Here is a 23473-nt window from a genome sequence, read left to right on the forward strand (position 1 = left end):
TGCCCCCTCCTCTTCCTATAAGGGCGCTAATCCCCTTCATGAGAGCTCTGCCCACATGACCTGATTATCTCCCAAAGGCCCCACTTTCAAATACTGTCACATTGGGAATTAGATTTCAACGTATGAATTTTGGGGAGACACAGGCTTTCAGTTCATAATAGTAGGTATTCCTTTTGCTGAGTGCAGCAGCACTCTAATTTAACATGGCTTGTGTATGCAGTTTTGAATATGGGAATCCCCTGAAACACCCAGACTGCTTCTCTGTAGTGGAATGAGGCTGAGACAGTTTAGCTCTGGGTGGGGATGAACTAATCCACTTATAGTTAAACCCAAACTAAAGAACCAAAGAGGTGACTTTCAGTTAACAGTGACATTTCATAATCCAAACCACACTTGGCGCTGTGTAAGCAGTCACTGCTGTGTCATTGGAAGGCTGTTTGTCTCAGTGGACTCACGGTTGATGGGTACGCCAGGAAGGGGCTGAGTTCTTTCTGTGCACCTCCTGATGGTTTCCTGCCCTGAGTTTATCCAACAGGACCCAGAACAGATAAAGATGCTTATGCTATACCTTGTTGGTGCATAGTGATTTTTTAAAAAAGAACTCCAATAGTCCACTATTGGAATGACTCATACCGTCCCTCAGCCATTCCTAGACTTCACTTCTGGTTGACTTTAATATCATTGATCTGTAGTTGTTGGCTGTAGAACAGTGTCAGTACACTGAATGCTGCTGCCCCTGAAGGCCCATCAGTTGCGTTTTAGATGTTTTTGAAGAGGGCATAGATTAAAGAGGAAGTCAAATATTTAATTCCTTAGGTGGGATCATCTGAAACTATGCCAATATTTTTTTTACCCAGTAACCTTGGCAGTATCACTTTGAAAGTACCCAGCAGCGTTTTTTAATGAGCCCTCTTGTAAATAATTTGGTACCCTTTTGAATAATTTAAGCTGGCAGGGTTCTGATTGCTATGATGTATTTTATTAGATACATATTTCTTTGCATAATTTCAGGAAAGTCAACAGAGGCTTTATCTTTATGTGACTCTTTTCCTATCTTATCCATTTTATTTCTAGGCACAGAGTTTATTAAGACTAGATTCTTAAAAAAGTAATAGCTTTATTGAGATATAATTTACTCACCATACAATTCATCTAGCATGTACAATTTAATGGGTTTTAGCATATTCACAGAGTTGTACATCATAACCACAGTCAAGTTTAGAACGTTTTCATCACCCCCAGAAAGGAAAAAACCTGTTAGCAGTCACTCACTCACTCACTCACTCACTCACTCCCTCCCCATTTCCTCCCATCCCACTCCTACCCACAGCCCTAGACAACTACTAATCTACTTTCTATCTCTATAGATTTCCTATTCTGGACATTCTGTACAATTGGAATCATACAGTATGTAGACTTTTGTGACTGACTTCTTAGTGTAATGTTTTCAAGGTTCATCCATGCTGTAGCATGTATTAGTACTTCATTCCTTTTTATTGCTGAATAATATTTCATTGTTCGTATGGATCACATTTTGTTTATCCATTTATCAGTTGATGGACACTTGGGTTGTTTCCTCTTTTGGGCTACTATGAATAATGCTGTGATGAACATTTGTGTACACTTTTTGTGAAGGTCTGGCTTTTTAGTGACTCAGCTGCCCTTTTAAATACTGGTGATACCATAGCTACATAGGAACCCTGATGGCCACCCCCTTTTAAAAATAATTAATTAATTAATTAATTTTTGGCTGCGTTGGGTCTTTGTTGCTTTGCTTGGGCTTTTCTCTAGTTGCGGCGAGCGGGGGCTACTCTTCGTTGCGGTGTGCAGGCTTCTCATTGCGGTGGCTTCTCTTGTTGTGGAGCACGGGCTCTAGGCGCGCAGCCTCAGTAGTTGTGGCTCGCGGGCTCTAGAGCGCATGCTCAGTATTTGTGGCGCACGGGCTTAGTTGCTCCGCAGCACGTGGGATCCTCCCGGACCAGGGATCGAACCCATGCCCCCTGCACTGGCAGGCGGATTCCCAACCACTGTGCCACCAGGGAAGCCCCTGGTGGCCCCTTGCTCGGCACCTCCTTTTTAAGGTAGGTGGCTTCCCCGGTCACACAGAGCTAGAGTGGTAGAGTGGGGCCTCTTGCTCCCATGTTCAGTGCTTTACTAAATGGTGTGGAAACACAAAGGGAGAGGAAGATCTAATTGTGTAATGCACATTTGTAAAAGCCTTGAAGGCTTTTTCTGTTTGCTGTTTCTTCTGTTCGTTACTTACAACAGTATGGTCTGGTCTGAAAGCCAAAGAACAAGTACTCACAAGTTAGAAGATCCCTCAGAGATTTTTTTAGTCTAATATCCTCATTATACAGATGAGAAAACCAAAGCCTAGAAAAAGTGATGTCATTTCTCACCCAAGATCACACTGTTGGTGGCAGGGTCTCTTCACTTCTCATCCCGGCCCTCGTGCCCCGATTAGGGTGAGCGTTCATTGCCCAGGAGCTAGGTGAAAGGCCGTGCTGAATCGTTTTGTCTTCTCTGATAGAATCCCGTCACGGGGCTGCTGTCAGCCAGTCACGAGCAGAAGGACGCCTGGGTGCGGGATAACATCTACAGCATCCTGGCTGTGTGGGGCCTGGGCATGGCCTACCGCAAAAATGCTGACCGCGATGAGGACAAAGCCAAGGCCTACGAGTTGGAGCAGGTAAGGCTGACTGGCAGCCGTGGCTTGGCCGCTCAGCACCTTTTCCTTGAACTGAAAAGCCTACAAGGAGGTAGCTGTGTGTGCAAAACAGTCTGGTACAGGCTTCTCCTCCATTTCTGCTATAGTATATTTTGGGGAGGCACTTTGGTGGTCTCAGCCTCTCATGTGTCTCTCCTTTTGAGATTTTTCCCTCCATAAAAAAACAACAAAAAATCGCACTGAATAGACATCCAAATTTCTAACTAGCTACATTTCTCTCACACGTGCTCTGTCAATTTTATACATACTTATATACAAGATGTCATTGTAAACTAATATGATAGTTTTTAAAGAGTCAGCACACCAGAACTACGCATTCCAAAGTGTATACTCTTTGGAGTAATCATGTTGAAAGGATATTTATCCAAACATTATTGCCACTGCTTAAAACATGTTTGGAATTTCCTTTAAAAATGCCTTTCAGTTTGAGTCATTCTAAAGCAGTCTTTTTAATTTATAGTCACCCTTTAATTTTGAACCACATTGGTGGTGTCCAATTTTTGTGCCTGTGTTACCATACAGCACAATGAGGACCTTTTATTGTTTTCCAAAATTAGAAACCAGCATACCCACCAAAGCGAAGACTTGCCCATCACTAAGTATGTAAGAAAATAATCTGCCCCTGAGCACAGGAAGTATTTTCAGAGTGTTTTGAGTAATAGCATTGAAGTAAGGAGCATTGATGTATAGAAGTATAGATCTCTTGGCATGAGAGCGTTTGGGATTTGTCTTTGATTCATCATTTCTCATTGGCTGGCACAGCCAGTGGATTGTCAGGTCCAGGGAGAGTTCTTACGGCCCAATTGGTGATTGTTTATAGCAACCAAAGTGGGCATGAGTGGCGGCAGCCTTGACAGCAGTAGGGAAGCTAAGAGAGGAAGCCTGTCTGTGTGAGCAAGGAAAGGACAGTCTGGATTTGACTAGGCATGCTGAGTATGAGGTAATGAAATCACCCAGTCTTGGAGGTAAGGCAAGAATGGGTAGTATTGAAAATGCACATAGGGACTTCCCTGGTGGCGCAGTGGTTAGGAATCCTCCTGCCAATGCAGGGGACACGGATTTGAGCCCTAGTCTGGGAAGAACCCACATGCCGCAGAGCAACTAAGCCCGTGTGCCACAACTACTGAGCCTGTGCGCTAGGGCCCGTGAGCCACAACTACTGAGCCTGCGTGCCACAACTACTGCAGCCCACGTGCCTAGAGCCTGTGCTCCGCAACAAGAGAAGCCACTGCATTGAGAAGCCTGCACATCACGACAATGAGTACCCCCCGCTTGCCACAACTAGAGAAAGCCCACACACAGCAACGAAGACCCAATGCAGCCAACAAATAAAATAATTAATTTATTAATTAATTAATTTTAAAAAAGAAAATGCATACAGCAAGCACTGAATGCTCCTCTAAGAACTTGGCTATTACATAAGTGAATCATTCATTTAACAGTGTAATAATTTGACATTCATGTCCTCCAAACTTCCTATCCTACTCTGACACAAAATCCAAGTAAACCCATGCCTGTCTATTCACACTCACATGCATGCGTGCGCATACACACACACACACACACACACACACACACACACACACACACACACACACACACACACACACACACACACACACACACACACACACACACTACCTCTCCTCTAAGCAATTTCTGATCTGGGTTAGAGTAGACTAGATTTGCCTATCTGTGACTGACAATAGAGAGGCACAAATAGGCCACATTGTTTGATTTGTTGAGTGTGGTTAATAACTAAAGAAGGCATCTCCCTTGATTGTGGAAAATAACACAGGATCTTCCAATGATCCTCAACAGGGACACTATTGCATTTGGGGCTTAGGCAGTACAGTTGTTATTGTGTGAGACTGTCCCATGAGTTGCAGGACATATAGTGTCCTTAGTCCTTACTCACTAAATGGCTGTAACTCCCACCCCCATCATGGTGACAATAAAAATGCCTCCACCCCACATTTCCAGATGCTCCCCCATCCCCAGGGATGGTAATGTCACCACCAGTTGGGAACCACTGTGCTTCTTCACAATGGAAAATAACTTTTCTTTATTTGAGGGGAAGTCGATTGGCAAATGTTTACGCTGCACACCATAGGAAATGTTAATTATAACTGTTAATTATATCTTTTAATTATGAGGTAATATTTTCTGCATCAAAAGAGTTTATGACATAAAGTGAGATTATACTCTAGACTCCTAGGATTTTAGAGATGGAAGAATCTGAAGGGTGATCCATTTCAGACTTTGGCAATTAACTTTCGTGGCCCTTCACTATGCCTTCCCCTGCAAACCATGTGCATTCTGTAAGAGAGGAGACGCTGAAGGCCCTGGGTGGGAACTTCTTTCAGCCAGGCTACTTTGACCTAAAAATATCCCATTCTCCAGCCACTTGTGAAGTAGTTATATAGAGTTTTTAATAGGACATATTAAGACCAGTCTTTCAGTGGGCCTGAATTGTGGAGCAAGTGGGAGGCAACACAATGTATTGACTAGGAGCTCAAACTCTGGAGTCAGAGGACCTGGGCCCTGTCCTTGCTCCCCATCCTGCCAGCGGAGAGACTTGAGCAATGTTGCTTCATCAGCCTCAGGTTCCTCATCTATAAAGTGGGGAAATAATAACACCCACCTCATAAGGGTGTTGCAAGAATTAGTGGGAATCCAGGTAAAGTGTTTTGTACAATACCAGGACAGAACGTCTGATTATCATAGTGATATTGATATTATTTATAATAATAATACATATTATTAAGAAACGTTGGCGGCTACTTGCATTTTGTAAGAACTTTACTCAGTGGTCCAGTAATGGTGTCACAAATGGCTATTTTGGCAAAGCATCATTATTTTGGGGCAGGCATGGTGGTGGACTTAATTCATCCTTAGTATAACAAAAATAAATTACTAAGAATTGTGATATAAAGCTCCAGGGTACTAGGCTTATAAAAATTGTCTTGCTAAAAGCAGGAGTCACTGGATTTCAGTGCCAGGAGGTACCATCTGGTCCAGCTCCTTTATCTGAGATAAGTCACTTTGTCAAGAATTTCTTTGTGATGCAGTGGATAGAAATAACCCAAACAATCAGAATGCATGTATATGCCTTCTCGGGGAAGGCTCCAGGCAGCACTGGCTTACCAGCCATGTGGTCAGGAGGTTGTTTTCATGGAGGTTGTTTTCATGTTTTCAATAAGCTGGCCTTATTACTGATTCCATTTTATGTCCGTAGAACGTGGTGAAACTGATGCGGGGTCTTCTCCAGTGCATGATGAGACAGGTAAGTGGAAAACGACAGATGTATTTTTGGGTCATCTGAGTGGGCACTTCATATTCATGGTGACAACTAACACTCTTAAAGTGTTCTGAACTTTTCTTCTCAAGATGAAGAGAAATTGAAAATATTTTGCTTACTTTCTCCTTTTAAAATTATCTTCAATAATTTTATTATGCTATAGAACCAGAGTCAAAGAATACTTTCTCAGAATCTCTTTTCAAGAGTTAACTTGTGTAAAAGGAGAATGTGCCCTTTTTTTTTTAACAGGGAAGAAAACGTTGTTTTTAAAAGCCACTCCTAGAAAGCCATGTACTGTTGTTTATTCTGTTGAGTTTATAAAGGGTTTCTTTTGAGTTGAAATGCTTGAGTTTTTAAAACTTGACATTGATATTATTGATATTTTCAGTGAGGGGTAAATAAAACAATTTGTTGAGCATGTACTGTATACAGAACATCATACTAGGATCTACACAGATCCCAAGATAAATATGATACAGTCCCGACCCTTAATTGGCACGTGCCTCATTAGTCTTCAAAGACGACATTGCTCTTTCCCTTTCAACATAAGGAAACAAGATTGGAAATTTAAAGAGGAAGAGGAGGTTCCTCTCCCTCCCCTCCTCCCTCCCTCTCATTGAGTTCCTACTGTGTGTCACAGCTCATGCTGGAGATATCAGACAAGGAAACCCTGCGGCTTGACCCCTCAGCCCTGCAGAGCTTGTTAAAATGGCGCTGGGCTCAGACATTTCTGGTGATGGGCAGGAAGAGTCCCCCGCACAGCCTCTCTGTGTGGTGCTCACTAGTGAACATCCATCCCCTGCCTTCCATCCCACTGGCTCCCAGAGGTAACAGATAAAAGGTCTAGATCCAAGAGATTGACCTTTGCCAGCCATGAACCCCTTAGCTGCGAGCAGCCGACTTGCTTTCTCAGGTGAATAAAGTGGAGAGGTTCAAGCACACTCAGAGTACCAAGGACAGCCTGCATGCCAAGTACGACACCGCCACCTGCAGCACCGTCGTGGGCGACGACCAGTGGGGCCACCTCCAGGTGGATGCCACCTCCCTCTTTCTCCTGTTTCTGGCCCAGATGACTGCCTCCGGTGAGCCAGGGCTGATTGACCTCATTGTACTGGGAGTGACCATCCAGAAGGGGGCGGGGAGGGGCAGGCATTGATCAGTATTCAAAATAAGCTATTTCTGTAAAGAAAAAGCATGCTTCTTTTTGCGTTGCATTATGTGCGCTACTCTGTGGCTCTGTTGACAGTCAGCCTCCTGAACCCTTGCAGAACGAGGGCTGTTGCACCAGCTCTGTCAGCATCTCACTGGTTGATCCCAAAGCTTCCTTGCTGTCTCTGTCGCCTAATTATTGGACCAACCTAGATCAGATCTACGTTCAGCAGTTCAAATATCTGCAGACGGTGTCATGCTCCATTTTAGAGTTTTCTTCTCCCGGAGTAGCAGGCCCTTCAGCTCTTCCTCTCACTACCCTGTCACCCTCTTTAGACACACCCTCGTTTATCCAAATTATAAACAAACAAAATAATTTCTAGAAGTCAGCAGTTTGCCCAGAGTTGTCTTTCAGTCCATAGCACCCATGCTGTGAGTGGGCCAAAAACTCCTGGGTGGTGAGCATCGTTCTCGTTGAAGCCCAAGCTGTTGGCTTTCATGGAGGCCTGGACACCAGGCCTCCCGAGCTCCAAGCTGCTGCCCCGCTCTGTGCACCAAATAGCCTCAAGTTAGGTCACTTAGCTGCTGTGTCTCAGAGTTCTTATCTCCAGTCCCCTAAATTCACGCTCCTGAGCTAGAGGCTTCCCATTTATTTCAGGCTGCAAATGTGAAACTCTAAAAATAGGAGAAGTCAGTAAATAATACTGTTATGGCTTCGTGAATAAACCAGGCACTTTAAAAAATATGTTTTGGTTATGAAAGTTAACGTGAGCTCACTGTAGATATTTTGGAAAATATAATGAAATACATAGAAAAAAAATCTCACTGCCAACTTTCATTCGAATGTGTCTCCTCCAAGTTTTTTTTCCTATGCATTTTAAAAACATATTTAAGGTCATACTATATGCATAAATATAGTCTTTTTATTACATAGCATTATAACTTAACCATTTGCCCCTTGATATTACAAGCTGTTTATAAACATAATTTTAATGACTTTATCAGTGGATATTCCATAATTAGTTTGACTATTCCTTTATTCTTTTTTTTTTTGCTATTATAACTATGTTGCAGTACCAACTTTGACCCCCATCTCTATTTGCTTCCTTCCCTTAGTTAGATATCATTCAAAGGCTACTCATACTTATCGCTAAATTGTTTTCAGAGCAGTTTACTAGTTAAACTTCCCCCAGTGATGTTAAGGGTGCATATCTTACCATACCCATACCAGCTTCAAGAATTCATACTTTAAAAATACATGTTGGGGGCTTCCCTGGTGGCGCAGTGGTTAAGGATCCGCCTGCTGATGCAGGGGACACGGGTTCGAGCCCTGGTCCGGGAAGATCCCACATGCCGCAGAGCAACTAAGCCCGTGCGCCACAACTACTGAGCCTGCTCTCTAGGGCCCGCGAGCCACAGCAGCTGAGCCCATGTACCTAGAGCCCATGCTCCGCAGCAAGAGAAGCCACCGCAACGAGAAGCCCGTGCACTGCAACAAAGGGTAGCCCCCGCTCACTGCAACTAGAGAAAGCCCACATGCAGCAACAAAGATCCAGCTCAGCCATAAATAAATAAATTAATTAATTAAAAAAAATAAAAATACATGTTTGAACTCTGCTCAGTATTCTGTAATAACCTAAATGGGAAAAGAATTTGAAAAAGAATAGATAGGTGTATATGTATAACTGAATCACTTTGCTGTATACCTGAAACTAACACAACATTGTTAATCAACTATACTCCAATATAAAATAAAAATTTAAAAAATCCAACAGGAGAACCAAAAAAAAAATAAAACATGTATTTGTCATAACCAGTTATGCATTCAAAGACCCAAGCAAAAAACCAGCTCTCCTGGTCACTGCCTGCTTTAACACGTTGATGTAGCCGCCTGGGCAGATCCATGAGGTGAAAAGCCATCTCCTGTAGTTGAGGGCTCTACTTTCCCCATCTGCCATTGGGGAAAAGTACCCGCCCTTTGGCTCACTCAAAGATAAGACAGTGGTTGCTCTGGGCTAAAATGCTTGCTTTGTGGAATCTTCTCTGCACAAATGCAACACATACCCGAAAGCCCCACATCTTCTCTTTCGATCCTTTCTACTCCTAGGCACACACACAAAAGTGGAGCCATTCTTTCCTTCCTCCCTTCCCTCCCCCCATCCTTCCGAGATTAGACATTAACTGTTACAGTTTACTTCATACTTAATTTTTGATGCCCTAGTAAGAAAAATGAAAGTGAGGGTAAAAGGATTTATTTCCTAGTGTAATATTTGTAATTTGTAATTGGCAGCTCTCTCTTCACAACGTAATTCCGTTAACTCCATTGTTTGTTTTTCTTTACTAGGCTTACGTATTATTTTCACTCTTGACGAGGTGGCCTTCATACAGAATCTTGTTTTTTATATAGAAGCTGCATATAAAGTCGCTGTAAGTGTCAAACCCAGTGTTTTTTTTTTCAGGTGTCCCAGTGTCAAAAATAATAAAAATCATACAGCTCTTTGAGGGCCAGGCTGTTTGGGGCTGACCAGAAGTTAGCAAGATTAGAGCTATAAGATTACGTCACCTCTGCACACAAAGTGCACGTTTCTGTCCAGGAGCTCAGTTGGGGAGCTTCTGTTTTTGGAATGTGCCATATGCTCTCTTTGAATCCATCACGCTTATTTTAAATAAGACTCTAAAATGTCCTGTGGCACGTCCACAGGCCAGCCTGAATCAGGATGAAGGGCAACACCGCAGGAGCTGCGGTGCCGTGGGGATCACCCCAGGCAGCCCACAGGTAGGAGGCTGGAGCCAGATGTGTGCCCTGGGCCAGGTGTGTGCGGGTGTAAATATGTAGAAACTCAGTTTCTCCAGGCTTTTGTCTGCTACAGAGAGTGGAGCCTGACACTTGTAGAGAACAGCTACACTGCAAAGCTGAGCATAAGAGCAGTAAGGAAAGGGTAGAGTTTGTTTTTTTTCTAAAAAGCCATTAAAGCAAGGATCAGCAAACTTTTTCTGTAAAGGGCCAGAGAGTAAATTTTTTCAGCTCTGCAGTCTCTGTTGCTGCTACTCAACTCTGCCATTGTACCACAAAAGCAGCCATAGGCAACTCGTGAACTCGTGAACGTGGCTGTGTCCCAAATAGACTTTATTTACAAAAAACAGGTGGCAAACTGTTTTGGTCCAAGGGCCGTAGTTTGCTGACCCCAGGTCTAAAGTGGCGATTCTCAACCACGGGCAGTCTTCCCCTCCCAGGGGACATTTGGCAATGTCTGGAGACGTTTTTGGCTGTCACTCTGGGGAGAGTGCTACTGACATCCAGTGGGTAGAGGCCAGCGATTCTGCTGAACATACTAAGTGCACAGGACAGCTCCACACGGCAGAGAATGATCAAGTTCCAAATGTCAGTGGTGCTGAGGTTGACAAACCCTGGTCTAAAGAAACTTGGGAAGTCTTTGTGGCAAGGGCGGGACTTTAGCTGGACCTTGGTGGATGAGTAGGGTTTGGATTGGCAGAAGGGAGGGAAAAGGGTGTGGGAGTAGCAGGAACAATAACAGGCAGGAACAGGCTGTGAGCATGGGAACAGCTTGGGGAAAGGGGTGCAGAGTGAAGGAGTATTCTTAGGGTGAAAGCTGAGTACTTAAGAATAGTAGAAAGTAAAGTCAGCTTGTGGACGTGCAGGAGGTGGGGCTGGATAATAGAGGTATGGCCATGCAGAGAGAGAGATTTGAACGTGATCCACTAGGGAATAAACAGGTCGTCATTTTAGACTCTTCTGCTGGAGAGTGAGCTGATCAAAGCAGTTTTGAAGGATGAGTCAGTCCCTTGGCTCCAAGGTTGGAGTGAGGACGGGTTGGAGCGGAAAGGCCCAGCTGTGAGGAGTCCTGAAGGGAAGGGGTCCTGGGGCTCAGCAACAAGGCCTGCTTGGCAGGGAAGAGTCTGAAGTCACTCTCGTGTGTCTAAGTCTAAAATTTCTCATTTTGAAAATGTTCATCTTTCTCTGTAATAATAAATGCCAGAATTTTGGCATTGGTCCTGTTCTTCTTGGGTTGCAGCCTTTCAGTAGTGCATATAGCATTATTTCAAAACGGTATCCAGTGCTTGGGTTTCTTCAGTGAAAATATCAACTATAAAAGTTAGGTATGCATGTATCAAGTCCTCTATGTGGACGGGCTGTTCTAAGCCAGTTCCTATTAATTTGTTTCAAAATACCAGGAAAGTCCAGTATTCTGAGCCTCAGTTTTGACTTTGGCTTCTGTTAGTTGCTGAGCATTTTTTTCCCAAGAGGTAATGTTAAAAGCAGGTATTAAATTATTTTAAGTGGTTTGGTTGGCTTCACCTAGTTATAACCCATTTGTTAAAGTTTCTTTATTCCATCTTACAATTTAATACAAGTTCAAACGTGTTAGATAAGTAAAGGGCAGCCTTTTATTTTAAGATAAAATGTTCTGGTCTCTACAAATCAAGAGTTTCTTACAAATTACTAACTTTAGAAATAAGAAAATTGAGAGTGTCTTTGTATGCATTTTTGTTCCACTTGAGTATTTACTTCCAAAAGTCTACCCAGAGGTCAAATGAACTGAAATCGAGAAAGAACACAGCTCGAATATGTAAAGCCATGAATTTAGTAGCCTTCGAGAAGAGAGATTCATGTTTCTTCATGCCTGCAGTGACGTGAACGAATCATTTTTCCATAGCACTTTTCATATACCTCTTTTTCCCTTTTTCTCCCGCAGGATTATGGAATGTGGGAACGTGGAGATAAGACCAATCAGGGCATTCCAGAACTGAATGCAAGCTCTGTAGGAATGGCCAAGGTGACAGTCTCGTCCTGTTTGTTCTTCCTTCTGTGCGTCTGTAACTGCTTTGCTTTGGTTCTCATCGTTAGGGGTTTGGATTTGATCTGATAAGCATATTTTTCAAAAGTCAGCAAGTATGGAATTCAAGTGGCACATGTACCCCAGCCAACTGAAATTATAGGTAAAAAAATGTAGGTTTCTTACACCGAAATCTGCGTGTACCTGAAAATAAGTGCATTCCCTCCTTACTATCCATTGTTATCACCCACACATCTAAGCTCTTGCTGTTGTCGAAGAAGCTGGATGTGTGATGTCCAGTCTTCTTTTCTGGGTCATAAAGGGGCTGAAGAATATGATCACTTTGTAGGACAGGGCTCACAAGTTTAAAAGTCTACAGGGTCAGGTCAGGCGAGTAATATAAACAAGTGAAGCCGGCCAGATAGAAAAATATCAGGGGGTACTGAGGACGCTGCAAACTTTCTCTGTAGGTATTCTAATTCAAAATCATTTAAAAAACTTCCTCAGGCCAAACAAGACATGCCTGTAGGGCAGATTCAGCCCGCTGGCCACCAGTTGACATGTCTTGCCCTAGACATTTAGCACGCCTCCTCCCTCCCCTCTTCCTCAAGACTGAAGCATAATTTTAGACAGAATAAAGACTCCAGAACTAGAATTCTTAAAGCAACAATAAATTTGCTCTGTTAAGGTCAACTGACAGAAAACATACTTAATACTAAAAAAAGTTAATATTTTTGAGTGCCAAATATGCTAATGTTAGAAGTCAACCGCTAAAATAGGTGAAAGAAAAGCCGCCCATGAATTTAGCCCTCCACCCCTTACACACACAAAGCTGTGTTGTTAATGTTTCATTATTGGGTAGAATAGTAATTTCATTTTGGGAAATGGTTTTCTGTTTTCTCTTTCTTGTTCCTGCAGTGAGCAGCAAAACACAGGAAAGCTCTTATCCACTGAAAATAAGGATAGAACACGAGTATAAGACACTTTAGTGGATTTTAAAGATTTGTTTTACCACGTTTGGGAAAACATATATGCTAGATTGCTTAATGAAAAAGGGGTGCCAGATGTGGGAGTGTATGTGTACTAGCAAGAAAAAGTAATTCATACCTGTGCTTGTAGGCAGCCCTAGAGGCAATTGACGAACTGGACCTTTTTGGAGCCCATGGAGGTCGCAAGTCCGTGATCCACGTTCTGCCCGATGAGGTCGAACACTGCCAGGTAATGGCTCAAGGCTCTCACGTTCCAGAGAGTAGGGAAGGAGACTCATGAAGTGGAAGACTTGGGCTCCAGTTCAGATCCTCACCTTCCTAGCTTGATGGGACTTGGCTTCTTTGAGTTTCAGTTCCCTCATCCATAAAATGGGCATACTGGGACCTTCTCCTCCTGCTGCACAAGGTGGTCACAAGGATCAGAGTAAATCAACTTAGCTTGTCAGAGTACTTTGTAAACCAGAAAATACTGTGCAAACATAAGACACAGTGATGATGTTGTATATGGAGTCAATAATCAAGGCAGCCTTGTTTCGTTGGAGGCAAAATCGGTTGTATGTTTTTTGAGCATGTAGGTGGTTTTCTCTCAGGTTTATTTCATGAGGTCCCCAAATTGGATGACTAGCAGGCAGGAGTTCACTTGGGGAGGGAGTGGGAATGGGCAGAATGGATGGTGGAGGAGAGATGATATGGGAGAAATGGCAAATCAGTAAAATCTCCCTGAAATACCCGTCAGAGAAAGGTGTGATTTGATGCAGATTAGGGGACTCCATTTAGCAGACAGTAGGTCACCAGTTGCTGACACATCAGCAAACTCTTATTTAGTGAGGGCTTACCGCATGCCAGGTACTGTGCTAGGGCTGTGGGAGTGAGATATATAAAAACCTGTAAGCAGAGCGCTTCCGGTGGGAGTGTGTGTTTCAGGCAGAGAGCCGAGGGAGAGTGACTAGTTAAAGAACTGGGCTTGGGGGTCATTTGGCTATAGAAAATGAAGCTTTGTTCTGAAGCTGAAGGGCTCCCCCCCATATTTAACTCCTTCTAGCTCTTTCCATTTCCCTCCATTATATAGTCCTTAATGGGGAGTCTGCTATTTCTTTGGGTGTGGTTTAATAAAGTCAAGCTGGTATGCATCTTAATAGATGTGTAGTCCCTAGTAGAGATTGCATGAGCTCTGTAGCCAGCTGGACCTGGGTTAGAATCCTAGCTCTGTCGCAGACTGGCTGCATGCATTTAGGCATGAGTCTCTGTGTCTCAGAGTCCTCACGTGTGAATTGGACATAGTTCTCGAATTCCTTCATATAGAAGATTTAATAAGCTTATGTTTGCAGGGGTCTAGTCCCATGTCTATACATGTTAGATCTCAGTGTTAGCTCTCTTCCCTTCCCAAACTTTTCTTTATAATTTCACCTTCCTTTAGTTTACAGTGCCTAATCCAACCACCTTATAATTGAGGCCATATTATAGTGCCACTAAGTAACCCGTTCTTTCTAGGACTAAACTAATTCTGTTTTGACTAAACCATTTTGCCTGTTCATGTGGTCTTTTGAATTTGACTCCTTTAAGTAGTTCCTGGGTCACCCAGTCCAACCGGTCACATTCCACAGAAGCCAGACATTTCTTTGGCCTGGTCCCATATGTGTGTTCTTCTCTGTCTCTTATCTTCACAGCCAGGACACGCTAGCCTACTGACAAGGTAGTCCTTAGTCCCTTCCCTGCATGTCCTAAAGGCCCAGCGAAGTCAACAGAAGGCACGAAAGGAAGGGGGACAAACAGTTCTCAGCATGGGCTCCAGGCGTACTACTGCTCTCCCCAGACCCCTTTTCTCCTGCAAGGAGCAGGAAGCATTGGCTGGGTAGGCGAGGTCGCCCAGCAGGGGCCATGTTGGTAGGAAAAAGCTCTGCTCAAAATTGGCAAACTCATTCAAATGTTCCCTTGGGGTAAAGTCGTCGTTTCTAGATACTGTATGTAACTATTAGTGCTTCCGAGGTTAAAGCCACCTGTTTGTTTTTCGTTCAGTCTATTCTGTTCTCCATGCTGCCAAGAGCATCGACATCTAAAGAGATTGATGCTGGACTTCTGTCCATTATTTCTTTCCCGGCCTTTGCAGTGGAAGATGTGAACCTTGTGAATGTGACCAAAAATGAAATTATTTCCAAGCTCCAGGTAAGCATTGGTCACACTGGTGCCCTTCTGTCCTGTGTTAAGTGCCCCTTTCAGACAGTGACGTGGAGCAGCTCACCCAGGCCTCGGTTCTCCATGAGATCAGTTGCTCAGTATCTAAGTCGACTCATGATTGAGGTTTCCAAAGCTGAGTCTGGATAAGTCTTGGAGTGATCAGTGCCTTGGTTCTCTTTCTAAGTAGCAGAGCTTCAATTCAAGCTGGCACCTTTAAACCCCAATTCGTATCACTCCCGTACTTCTAAGGCAGAGCTTCTTAACCCTTTAGAGATCCCAGACAGACTCTTTTAAGAATCTCTTGAAAGGTAAAGTCCCCGCCAGAAAAAAATGTACATGTCCCAATATCCTGAAACTTTACACACAATTTCTGGGGACTTGGAGATCCCAAAGTTAAATTGAGGTTAAAAAAAATCCCCGCTCCAGGGTGAAATGCAGCAACTATGACACATGACACCAAACTGAGAAGGTTACGCAGTACTCCAGCCAACTGAAGTTATCAGTAAAATGATTGAAGAATGTAAGTTTCCTAAACTGAAATCTGCATTTGATGATCCTACTTAGATTCGGTGAAAAATGCTTTTAGCCTTTGGAAACAAAGGGGTAAAGGGTCTCCAACCATATCCCCCAAAGAAGGCACTGTCTCAGTTAGGGGCCAGTGGAGAAAACAGAACCTCTTTAATTTGTGGAAGTAGGCAGGGAATTAATGTAGGGAATGAAGCGTTTCAAGGGGAGCAGTTCAAGACCGGGCCTCCCAGGATGCCCCAATCACTACAGGGCTGGCCACTAGGAGCGTGCCTGCCTCCATGGCCAGTGCTAGAGCAGTGCCACTTACTTAAGAAATTGGGCAGTGGACACCCAAAACTGCGATCCAGGGATTAGGGAGGCAGATTCAGAGAGCACTGCCACTGTCCTTCTTTCCTGACCCCCAAGAAGCTGGAGAGGAACACTGGAGCCTGCAGCAGGAAAACCAGCAGCGATGGCCCTAAGCCACAGGGAGCCCTGCCACCTCCCTCACCTACTTCTTGCCAGGTGCAGGCTTCTTTGCATCCGGAGCCTAACTGCGAGGAGTCTGGAATGTCCTGTGGCTTTCCAGTCTTTCCAGTAGAAGCAGTCCAGTCAATCCACGTATCTGCCTTGGTGGCTTCTCCAAGCAGTAAGGGCCCCTTTGCATCTTTGCACGATACAGCAAATCAGAATGAAAGGATGGTCATTCAGTGAACTATCGGTAATTAATCTCTCAGCCCTGACTGCCACTCTAATGGAAGGTTTTGGCATTCCCTTCCAAGCACTGATCAAACCTGAATTTACTTTGCTTATTACTTAAAAATAAGTTTTTGTACTGATAGCAAAGAGCATTTGGTACCCATTTTGTTACTAAAAGATTCATGGGAAAGGGGGTGAAGGGCTGACTTGAATCAAAGAGGCAAAGAAATTCTGTTTCATCAAATGCATCTTTTTTCTTTATCTTCTTAGGGGCGTTATGGATGCTGTCGCTTCCTTCGAGATGGTTATAAAACCCCAAGAGAGGTTGTATTTAAAGATTGTTTCTTCTGATTCCTTAACTGCTTCATATCTAAGTTGCCACTGTGGTGTTCTCCCTCTGTTGATTATAAAATTTACATGTTGGAATATAAAACTTACATGTTGGAATATTGGAAGCAAGTCTTAATTTTGGAGTCAGCAAGCTGGAGTTAGGCAATAGAATAGTAAGATCATCTGGAGGACGGCAAGCTGGTGGTTTAAAACCAGCTTTTAGACAAGGACAAACAGTTCTGTGGCTCACACGTGTTTTTAAAAGGCTACCTGTGGCCTCCTTGGGTTCCTTTGCCATAGTGACTGATATAATGATATCAATAAAACAGATAGTCTGCCCGGCACTGTGAGAGGCAAATTGCTATTTATTTGTTATAGAGATATAGTAAGCTTTAAATAATAAACTACCCAGGAGTGTTGTGTACATTTGATTTACTTTTCTGAAATGTTACCATGGAAAACTGCCAAAAATAGCATCTCCCCATTATAGCAGAATCCTAATTATGCCAGCCTCAAAGCTGCATTGAATCAGAAAGCAGGGGACACCCATTGAGGTACAATGGTATTATGTATGTAATCTGACATTACCTTTTAGAGGGTTTACCTGTTTGGTTCCAGGACCCAAACCGATTGCATTATGACCCTGCTGAACTCAAGCTCTTTGAAAACATTGAATGTGAATGGCCTGTGTTCTGGACTTATTTCATAATAGATGGGGTCTTCAACGGTGATGCTGTTCAGGTGAGAAAATGCTGGGTGTTGTGTTGGTAATCAGCATTTTCATTCCACTGGTGTGCTGATTATTATTAGAACATAGGGTTATGCAGGAATTCAGGGCACTGTGTCAGTTATCTGTCACTGCTTAACAAACTTTCCTAAAACTTAGTGAATTAAAACAACAGCTATTTTGTTTGCTTATTATTCTGCAATTTGGGCAAGGCTCAGCAGGGACAGGTTTTCTCTGCTTCACCTAGTGTCACCTGGGATGGGTCAGTGGGGCTGGAGGATCTACATCCGAGATGGCCTCCCTCACATGGTTGGCAGCTTGTTGGCCCAGACCTTGGTTCTCCACGTAGCTAGCTTGAGCTTCTTACAGTATTGCAGTCTCTGGACAGTTAAGCTTTTTACATGGTGGTCATCTTCTCCCAGAATGCGAAAGCAGAAGCCGCCAAGCTTTCTTAAGGTTTAGGCCTGGAACTGGCAAAGTGTCACATCTGTTGCATTCTGTTGTTTAAGGGCTGTTGTTGCCAAACCAGGTTTGTTTTGCCAGAGAGCAGCAAGCAAGCCAAAACGCTGTGATGCCGAGGTTTGCAGCAAACAGAGGGTTTATTCGCAAGGCAGCCATGCAAGGAGAAAGTCTCAGGTCTACCTGAGCGAAGGCAAGGGGCTCGGTGTATTTATGGGATAAAGAATAAAGCAGCAGGGCGGTCTGAGGCTGGGGAAAGGTGATTGGGAAAAGGTGCAGTAATTGTCATTCTGCCCAAGTGTAACTAGGCTACAGGGTTCTGCATGTTCCAAAATGGAGGTGCTTAGCATGCTCTGAGGGTGGAGTTTTCAGCCCTCTGATGCCGAAAGGTCAGCGGACACTTGGGCATGCCCAATTGGAGGGTCAGTGGTCCTAACCAGTCTTAACCAGCTCAGTTGGAACCAGACACAGCTGACTCCAAGTTCCTAGACAACAACTCGGGCAAACATCTTATTATTCAGGCAAAGTGCTGCTTGGAGGACTTGCAAGTCTTAAAAGGACTTTGATTAGTGAAGGCAGGTTACAGGTAAAATGGATTTGACTAATGATTACGCTTGGTTTCAGTCCCCCCTATCTTTTTTTTTTTTTTTTTTTTGCGGTACGCGGGCCTTTCACTGTCGTGGCCTCTCCCGTTGCGGAGCACAGGCTCCGGACGCGCAGGCCCAGTGGCCGTGGCTCACGGGCCCAGCCGCTCCGCGGCGTGTGGGATCTTTCCGGACCGGGGCACGAACCCGCGTCCCCTGCATCGGCAGGCTGACTCTCAACCACTGCGCCACCAGGGAAGCCCCCCCCCGTCTTTTGATCATTCCTCCATCTTAAGGGAAGAAGAGAGATTACCACTCTGGATACTTCCTGCCGATAAGGGGCATAGACCCACCTAGGGCTTGTGAAATGAAACTGTTTAGCCCTCATTTGAAAATATTCGCTTGTTCCCAGTTTCAAGTTAACATTTTGATCCCAATAAACAAATACCACCTATGTGCCAGCTGTCAAGGCATCCATAGGCCCAAGATGGGTAAACCATAGACAGAGCTGTAGCCTGAGGGGGCACATAGGATGCCACACATTGTTAAAACTTAGGCTCTTATTTTTAGGGATTTTATATAGGATAAGGCAGGGATGAAGTGTCTTACCTTTTTCCATATTGGAGTGTCTTGATCATTATCAGTTTGGCTGAAACAATTAGATATTAAATATGGAAGGGACACAGGCTGGGAAAAGTAAGTATGGTTTCTATAATATCCTGGCCATGTAGAACCTTGACAAGGGTAGATGCCAGGGTCATTTTTTTTTTTTTAATCTGAGGACACAAGGAGAGGACCAAATTTCGACTTAGGATAAAACAGGTGACAGGAAATTCTCTGTTGATTAGCCTAACCCAATATGTTACATCTGAGGGCCTTTTATCGTAAGTCATTCAAGGGGAGGGCCCTCCATAAAGGCTGGAGGACTAGGAGGCGGGGGTCGTCGGGGGCCACCAAACAGGCTTCCACACACAGGTTTTGTTGTTGCTGCTGTTCTTTTCAGACCAGCAGTGCTTTTGCCATCCTTAAGGGTACTCTTAGCTAATGTCTTAATTAATGTGTCAGCCTCCTAACTGGTCTCCCAGCCTCGCTTCCTGCTGTTTCTCCACACCATTGCCAGTGATCTTATTAAGAAAGAGACTATGCTACTGCTTTGCTTAGAAGCTTTGAATGGCTTCCTGACTGCTTTTGGGATGAGGTACAAGCTCGTCACACGTTTTGTAGGATCCCATAAGATCGGGCCCTCGTTTTCACCAGTGTACCCCCAATTTCTTGTTACTTATTTCCTTTCTTGAGTTCTGTAATCCAAGCACATGGAAACTTTTTCAGTCCTTTGAGCAGGCCATGCTGTCTCTCCCCTTCTCTCAAATGCCCTTTCAACCCCCAACTTCCCCTCCCTCCTTCACGTGATTCGTTTTAAGTGTCTCTTCTTTCAGAAAGCCTAAAAGCTGGGTCAGGTGCCCCTTTTATATGCCCCACGGTTCTTATAACAGCTTGGCACCTGTAACAGTATTTCCCACTTAGTTGTCAAAGGACCCTGGTAGAGGTGGTCTCTCTCCAGTTCACTGGTGTATGCCCCACGCCTAGTACATAGTAAGTACTCAGTGAATATTTGTTAATGCAGCATTCATTTGTTCAGACAGATTTCTTTAGCATTTGCTGCCGTGCATACTTTGGTGAGCAGAACAGACCTGTCCTCATGAAGTTTACGGGGCTGACAAACTCAAACACTCCTGTTTTTTTAATCTGTTCAGATCTCATGTTCTGGGGTAGGATATGCAATCTAAGATTCGTTTTAGTTTTTGAAAGCTGCTTCTATTGAGGAATGCAGAGGTGTTTCAGAAGCGGCAGTAAATTTCAAATATTAATGTTCCCTCTTTGTTGATTCTCACTCTTATGCTTCAGTGATTATCTCGGTTCTTAACGTTTTCTGTCTTTTTATCCCAAGACTGAAAGATCTCAAAAAGATTGAGTTGGAATTTCAATTATGAACAAGCTTGAAAATTATCAGAAACAACAACAACAACAAAAAAGCTAAGGAGACAGAAAAGCCTGTTTAGTACCTTATTTTGTAGGTCTCACAGAATTTACTTCTCTTAGCCCCCTGTGCTGTCTCTTCCAGTTGCTGCCCAGTCACATTTTAAAGTGATGCACCCTGTCGTGCTTTGCTGTCCATAAATTTCAAACGAAGAGAAAATGAGATCTGGAAGGCATTTGACTGGGCTCTCCAAAAATGAAATGTGTCAAATAGCTGGGTGGCTGTTAAGGGTTTTTTTCTCTCTATTTCCCTTTTCATGTGTAGGGTTTTATTGGTGCCTTTTTAATTTAATAGAAATGTTTACATCAACAGCTTTTACCGAGTAGCACATCCTAAAAATTGGGGTACATGGATCATAGTACCTACACTTCCTTTTCTTCACATCTTATTCGTTCAGCAAATATTTCGTGAGCAATAAATGTTTGAACGGAGGGCTTCTTCAGTGGAAAACTACCAACAGGTGGAAATGAATGCACTGCTTAAGATCTGGCCTCCACTCCATAAAGCTTATAGTCTAGCTGGTGAGACAAAGTTTAAATATGTGAGAAGTTAAGAGTGAAGTATTTAAATCACGAATTAAAGACAACACATAAAAGGCTAGTCGCATTTAGTTCCTCCTAACATTTGCTGTCAGCAAGAGTCCAGGTTCCTCCTGCAGTCCTTGAGCTGAAGGTATTTGTGCATTTCTTAGCCTTGTGTCCTACTTCTGATCTGTTTGTTGCCAAGAGAGCTGTTTTTCTGTGTTGCACTGCTGTTTCCTACCGTGGGGGATGGGGCTATTTTCCAGGTCCAAGAATACCGAGAGGCCCTGGAGGGAATATTAATCAGAGGCAAGAACGGGATCCACCTGATGCCTGAACTCTACGCCGTGCCGCCTAACAAGGTAAGCAGGTGCTGCTTATCTAATACAAAGTGAGATGGTGCTTGGCATTTGGGTATTTTTCATTCCCCCTTCAGACCTAACACTTTTTCTCCAGGAGAAGTGGTTTCTAAAGCCTTCAGTAGTGTTCCTGTTTATCACAGGAGTTACGGCTTTGGAGCCATGCTTGACCTGGCTGGTGCCCAAGGGAGGCGTTAGTTGAGGACCTTCAGAGGATACTTGTCCTTCTCCGAGCCCAAGGCCACACAGGCCCTAAAAAGCACAAAACACTATTAGGCACCATGTTCTCACACATTTCCACGGAAGAAGAAACCAGACAGAATCTCCCTGGGAGAGGGGGAGAGGTGTATAGGCATACCTCGCTTTACTTCAACTTCGCAGATAACTGCGTTTTTTTTTTAAACAAATTGAAGTTTGTGGCAACCTTTAATTGAGTTCTTCCAATAGCATTTGCTCACTTCGTGTCTCTGTCACGTTTTGGTAATTCTTACAACGTTTCAGACTTTTTCATTATTACTATATTTGTTATGCTGACGTGTGATCAGTAATCTTTAATGTTACTACTGCTGAACTTGATGAAGGTTCAGATGATGGTTAGTATTTTTTAGCAACAAAATATGTTTAAATTAAGATACATACAGTTCTTTTAGACAAAATGCTATTTCACACTTAGTAGATTACAGTATAGTGTGAACATAACTTTTATATGCAATGGGAAACCAAAAAATTTGCGTGACTCCCTTTATATTCATTTTATTGCAGTGGTCTGGACCCAAGGTGTGCCTGTGTAGGGTAGCTGAGAATCTCTTCCTTTGAGTCAAGCAGTTCCTGAGCTAGAGCTTGAGTAATCACTTAGAAACCATTCTATATCATGAAGAGGGAAACTGGCCAGTTCCAAGAAGATGCCCAAAGATCGTTTTTTCTATCCACTTTCCTAGCTTGGGTCATGATGGACCTATATATCTTAATGGGAAGAAAAGAATTCTCGATTCAAGGCTATTTCTCTTTTGAATGTTCCTGTTGCTTCAAAGCTTCATTATTGCACTTTGGGGAGGAAGAGATTTCAGAGAGCAGTGTCCTTCCCCCGGTTGACAGGGCCTGCACTAGAGCGTAACCCTGCTGTCACACAGCAGCTTGGGTCTACGAGTTTGTGGTTGAATCAGGCCCACGAGCACATGGTCAGGGGACTGGCAAAGGCCTTTGAAATTATCTGCCTCAGTTCAGAGAGGCAGAGCTCAGACAGCACTGGGCTCTGCCTGGAACCAGACCCCAGGTTCAGGGCCTCCTCACAACCCCACGCTGCCTCCTAATGGGTGGTGCATTTCCAGGGGATGGACAGTCCCTCACTGTAGAGATCAGGCCATGGAGCCTGCAGGGGCTGTTTTCTTTCTAACTGTTAGAAACCTAGGTTTCCTGCAAACGTATTCATTTTACTATGTGTGATGTGTATGTGGTGGTGGTGGTGGGGGGCTGACAGTGGGGGCTGGGTACTTACTTCCTAGCAACTGCGTGTTCAGGTTGCCCCTTTTCCAGTATTGAGGCACTTGACAAAACAAAGTTGGTAATGGGCCGTAATTTGGAACCTGAAAGCATAGCAAGGGAAAATAAATAGCTTCAGGGGTATTTTGCCTATTTTATGATAGAGAATAACCATCTATCCATGTTCTACTAAAAGGCATATTTCCTGACTGTAGTAACTGCTAGGTGTTATAAGCTCTCCTTTTCTTCCTGGTGAACAGTTCTGGCTACGTGTTGTAAAGGGTTACTCTGCAACTTTTCTCTTCTGATCTCTACACTGACCTTTGGGCTTGTACTTGTCATTTCAGTATCCTCCTTTATCTAGTGTGTTTACACATCAGCTAGGCACCGATTTTGAACATTCTTTTATTTTGAGCACAGTTTGTATCTGTGCCGGTTCTGGATGACAGCTGGGAAGGTTCACCCGTCACATCTTAGTAACATGCAGAGACCACCACAGACAGGGCTGCCCCGACCCATATGGCACCTTTGTGCAAATTAGAAAAAGAGCCTCACCCTTGGAGTGGCCACAGCTCTGGGCCAAGGCGCCATCCAGCCTGACTTTCAGCGTCACTCACTTCCTCAGGTGGACA

The 23473-nt window shown here is 43.9% G+C and overlaps 1 protein-coding gene across 9 annotated transcripts in view; it reads left to right on the forward strand.

Annotated features, from left to right (window-relative positions):
* PHKA2 (phosphorylase kinase regulatory subunit alpha 2) overlaps window positions 1-23473 on the forward strand; it is an 82377-nt gene that overhangs the window by 27254 nt on the left and 31650 nt on the right. For all 9 annotated transcript variants that reach the window (XR_009517994.1, XM_060002264.1, XM_060002267.1 and 6 more), the window contains exons 2-11: window positions 2531-2689; window positions 5967-6014; window positions 6943-7111; window positions 9523-9605; window positions 11894-11974; window positions 13094-13192; window positions 14980-15126; window positions 16615-16668; window positions 17293-17415; window positions 21270-21365. Coding sequence is in view for 8 of the 9 variants with exons in the window: in XM_060002264.1 (XP_059858247.1) it covers window positions 2531-2689; window positions 5967-6014; window positions 6943-7111; window positions 9523-9605; window positions 11894-11974; window positions 13094-13192; window positions 14980-15126; window positions 16615-16668; window positions 17293-17415; window positions 21270-21365 (1059 nt within the window). In the remaining variant the exon portion in view is untranslated. The remainder of the gene's footprint in view (window positions 1-2530; window positions 2690-5966; window positions 6015-6942; window positions 7112-9522; window positions 9606-11893; window positions 11975-13093; window positions 13193-14979; window positions 15127-16614; window positions 16669-17292; window positions 17416-21269; window positions 21366-23473) is intronic.

The sequence above is a fragment of the Delphinus delphis genome, chromosome X, assembly GCF_949987515.2.
Source record: "Delphinus delphis chromosome X, mDelDel1.2, whole genome shotgun sequence".
NCBI lineage: Eukaryota > Metazoa > Chordata > Mammalia > Artiodactyla > Delphinidae > Delphinus > Delphinus delphis.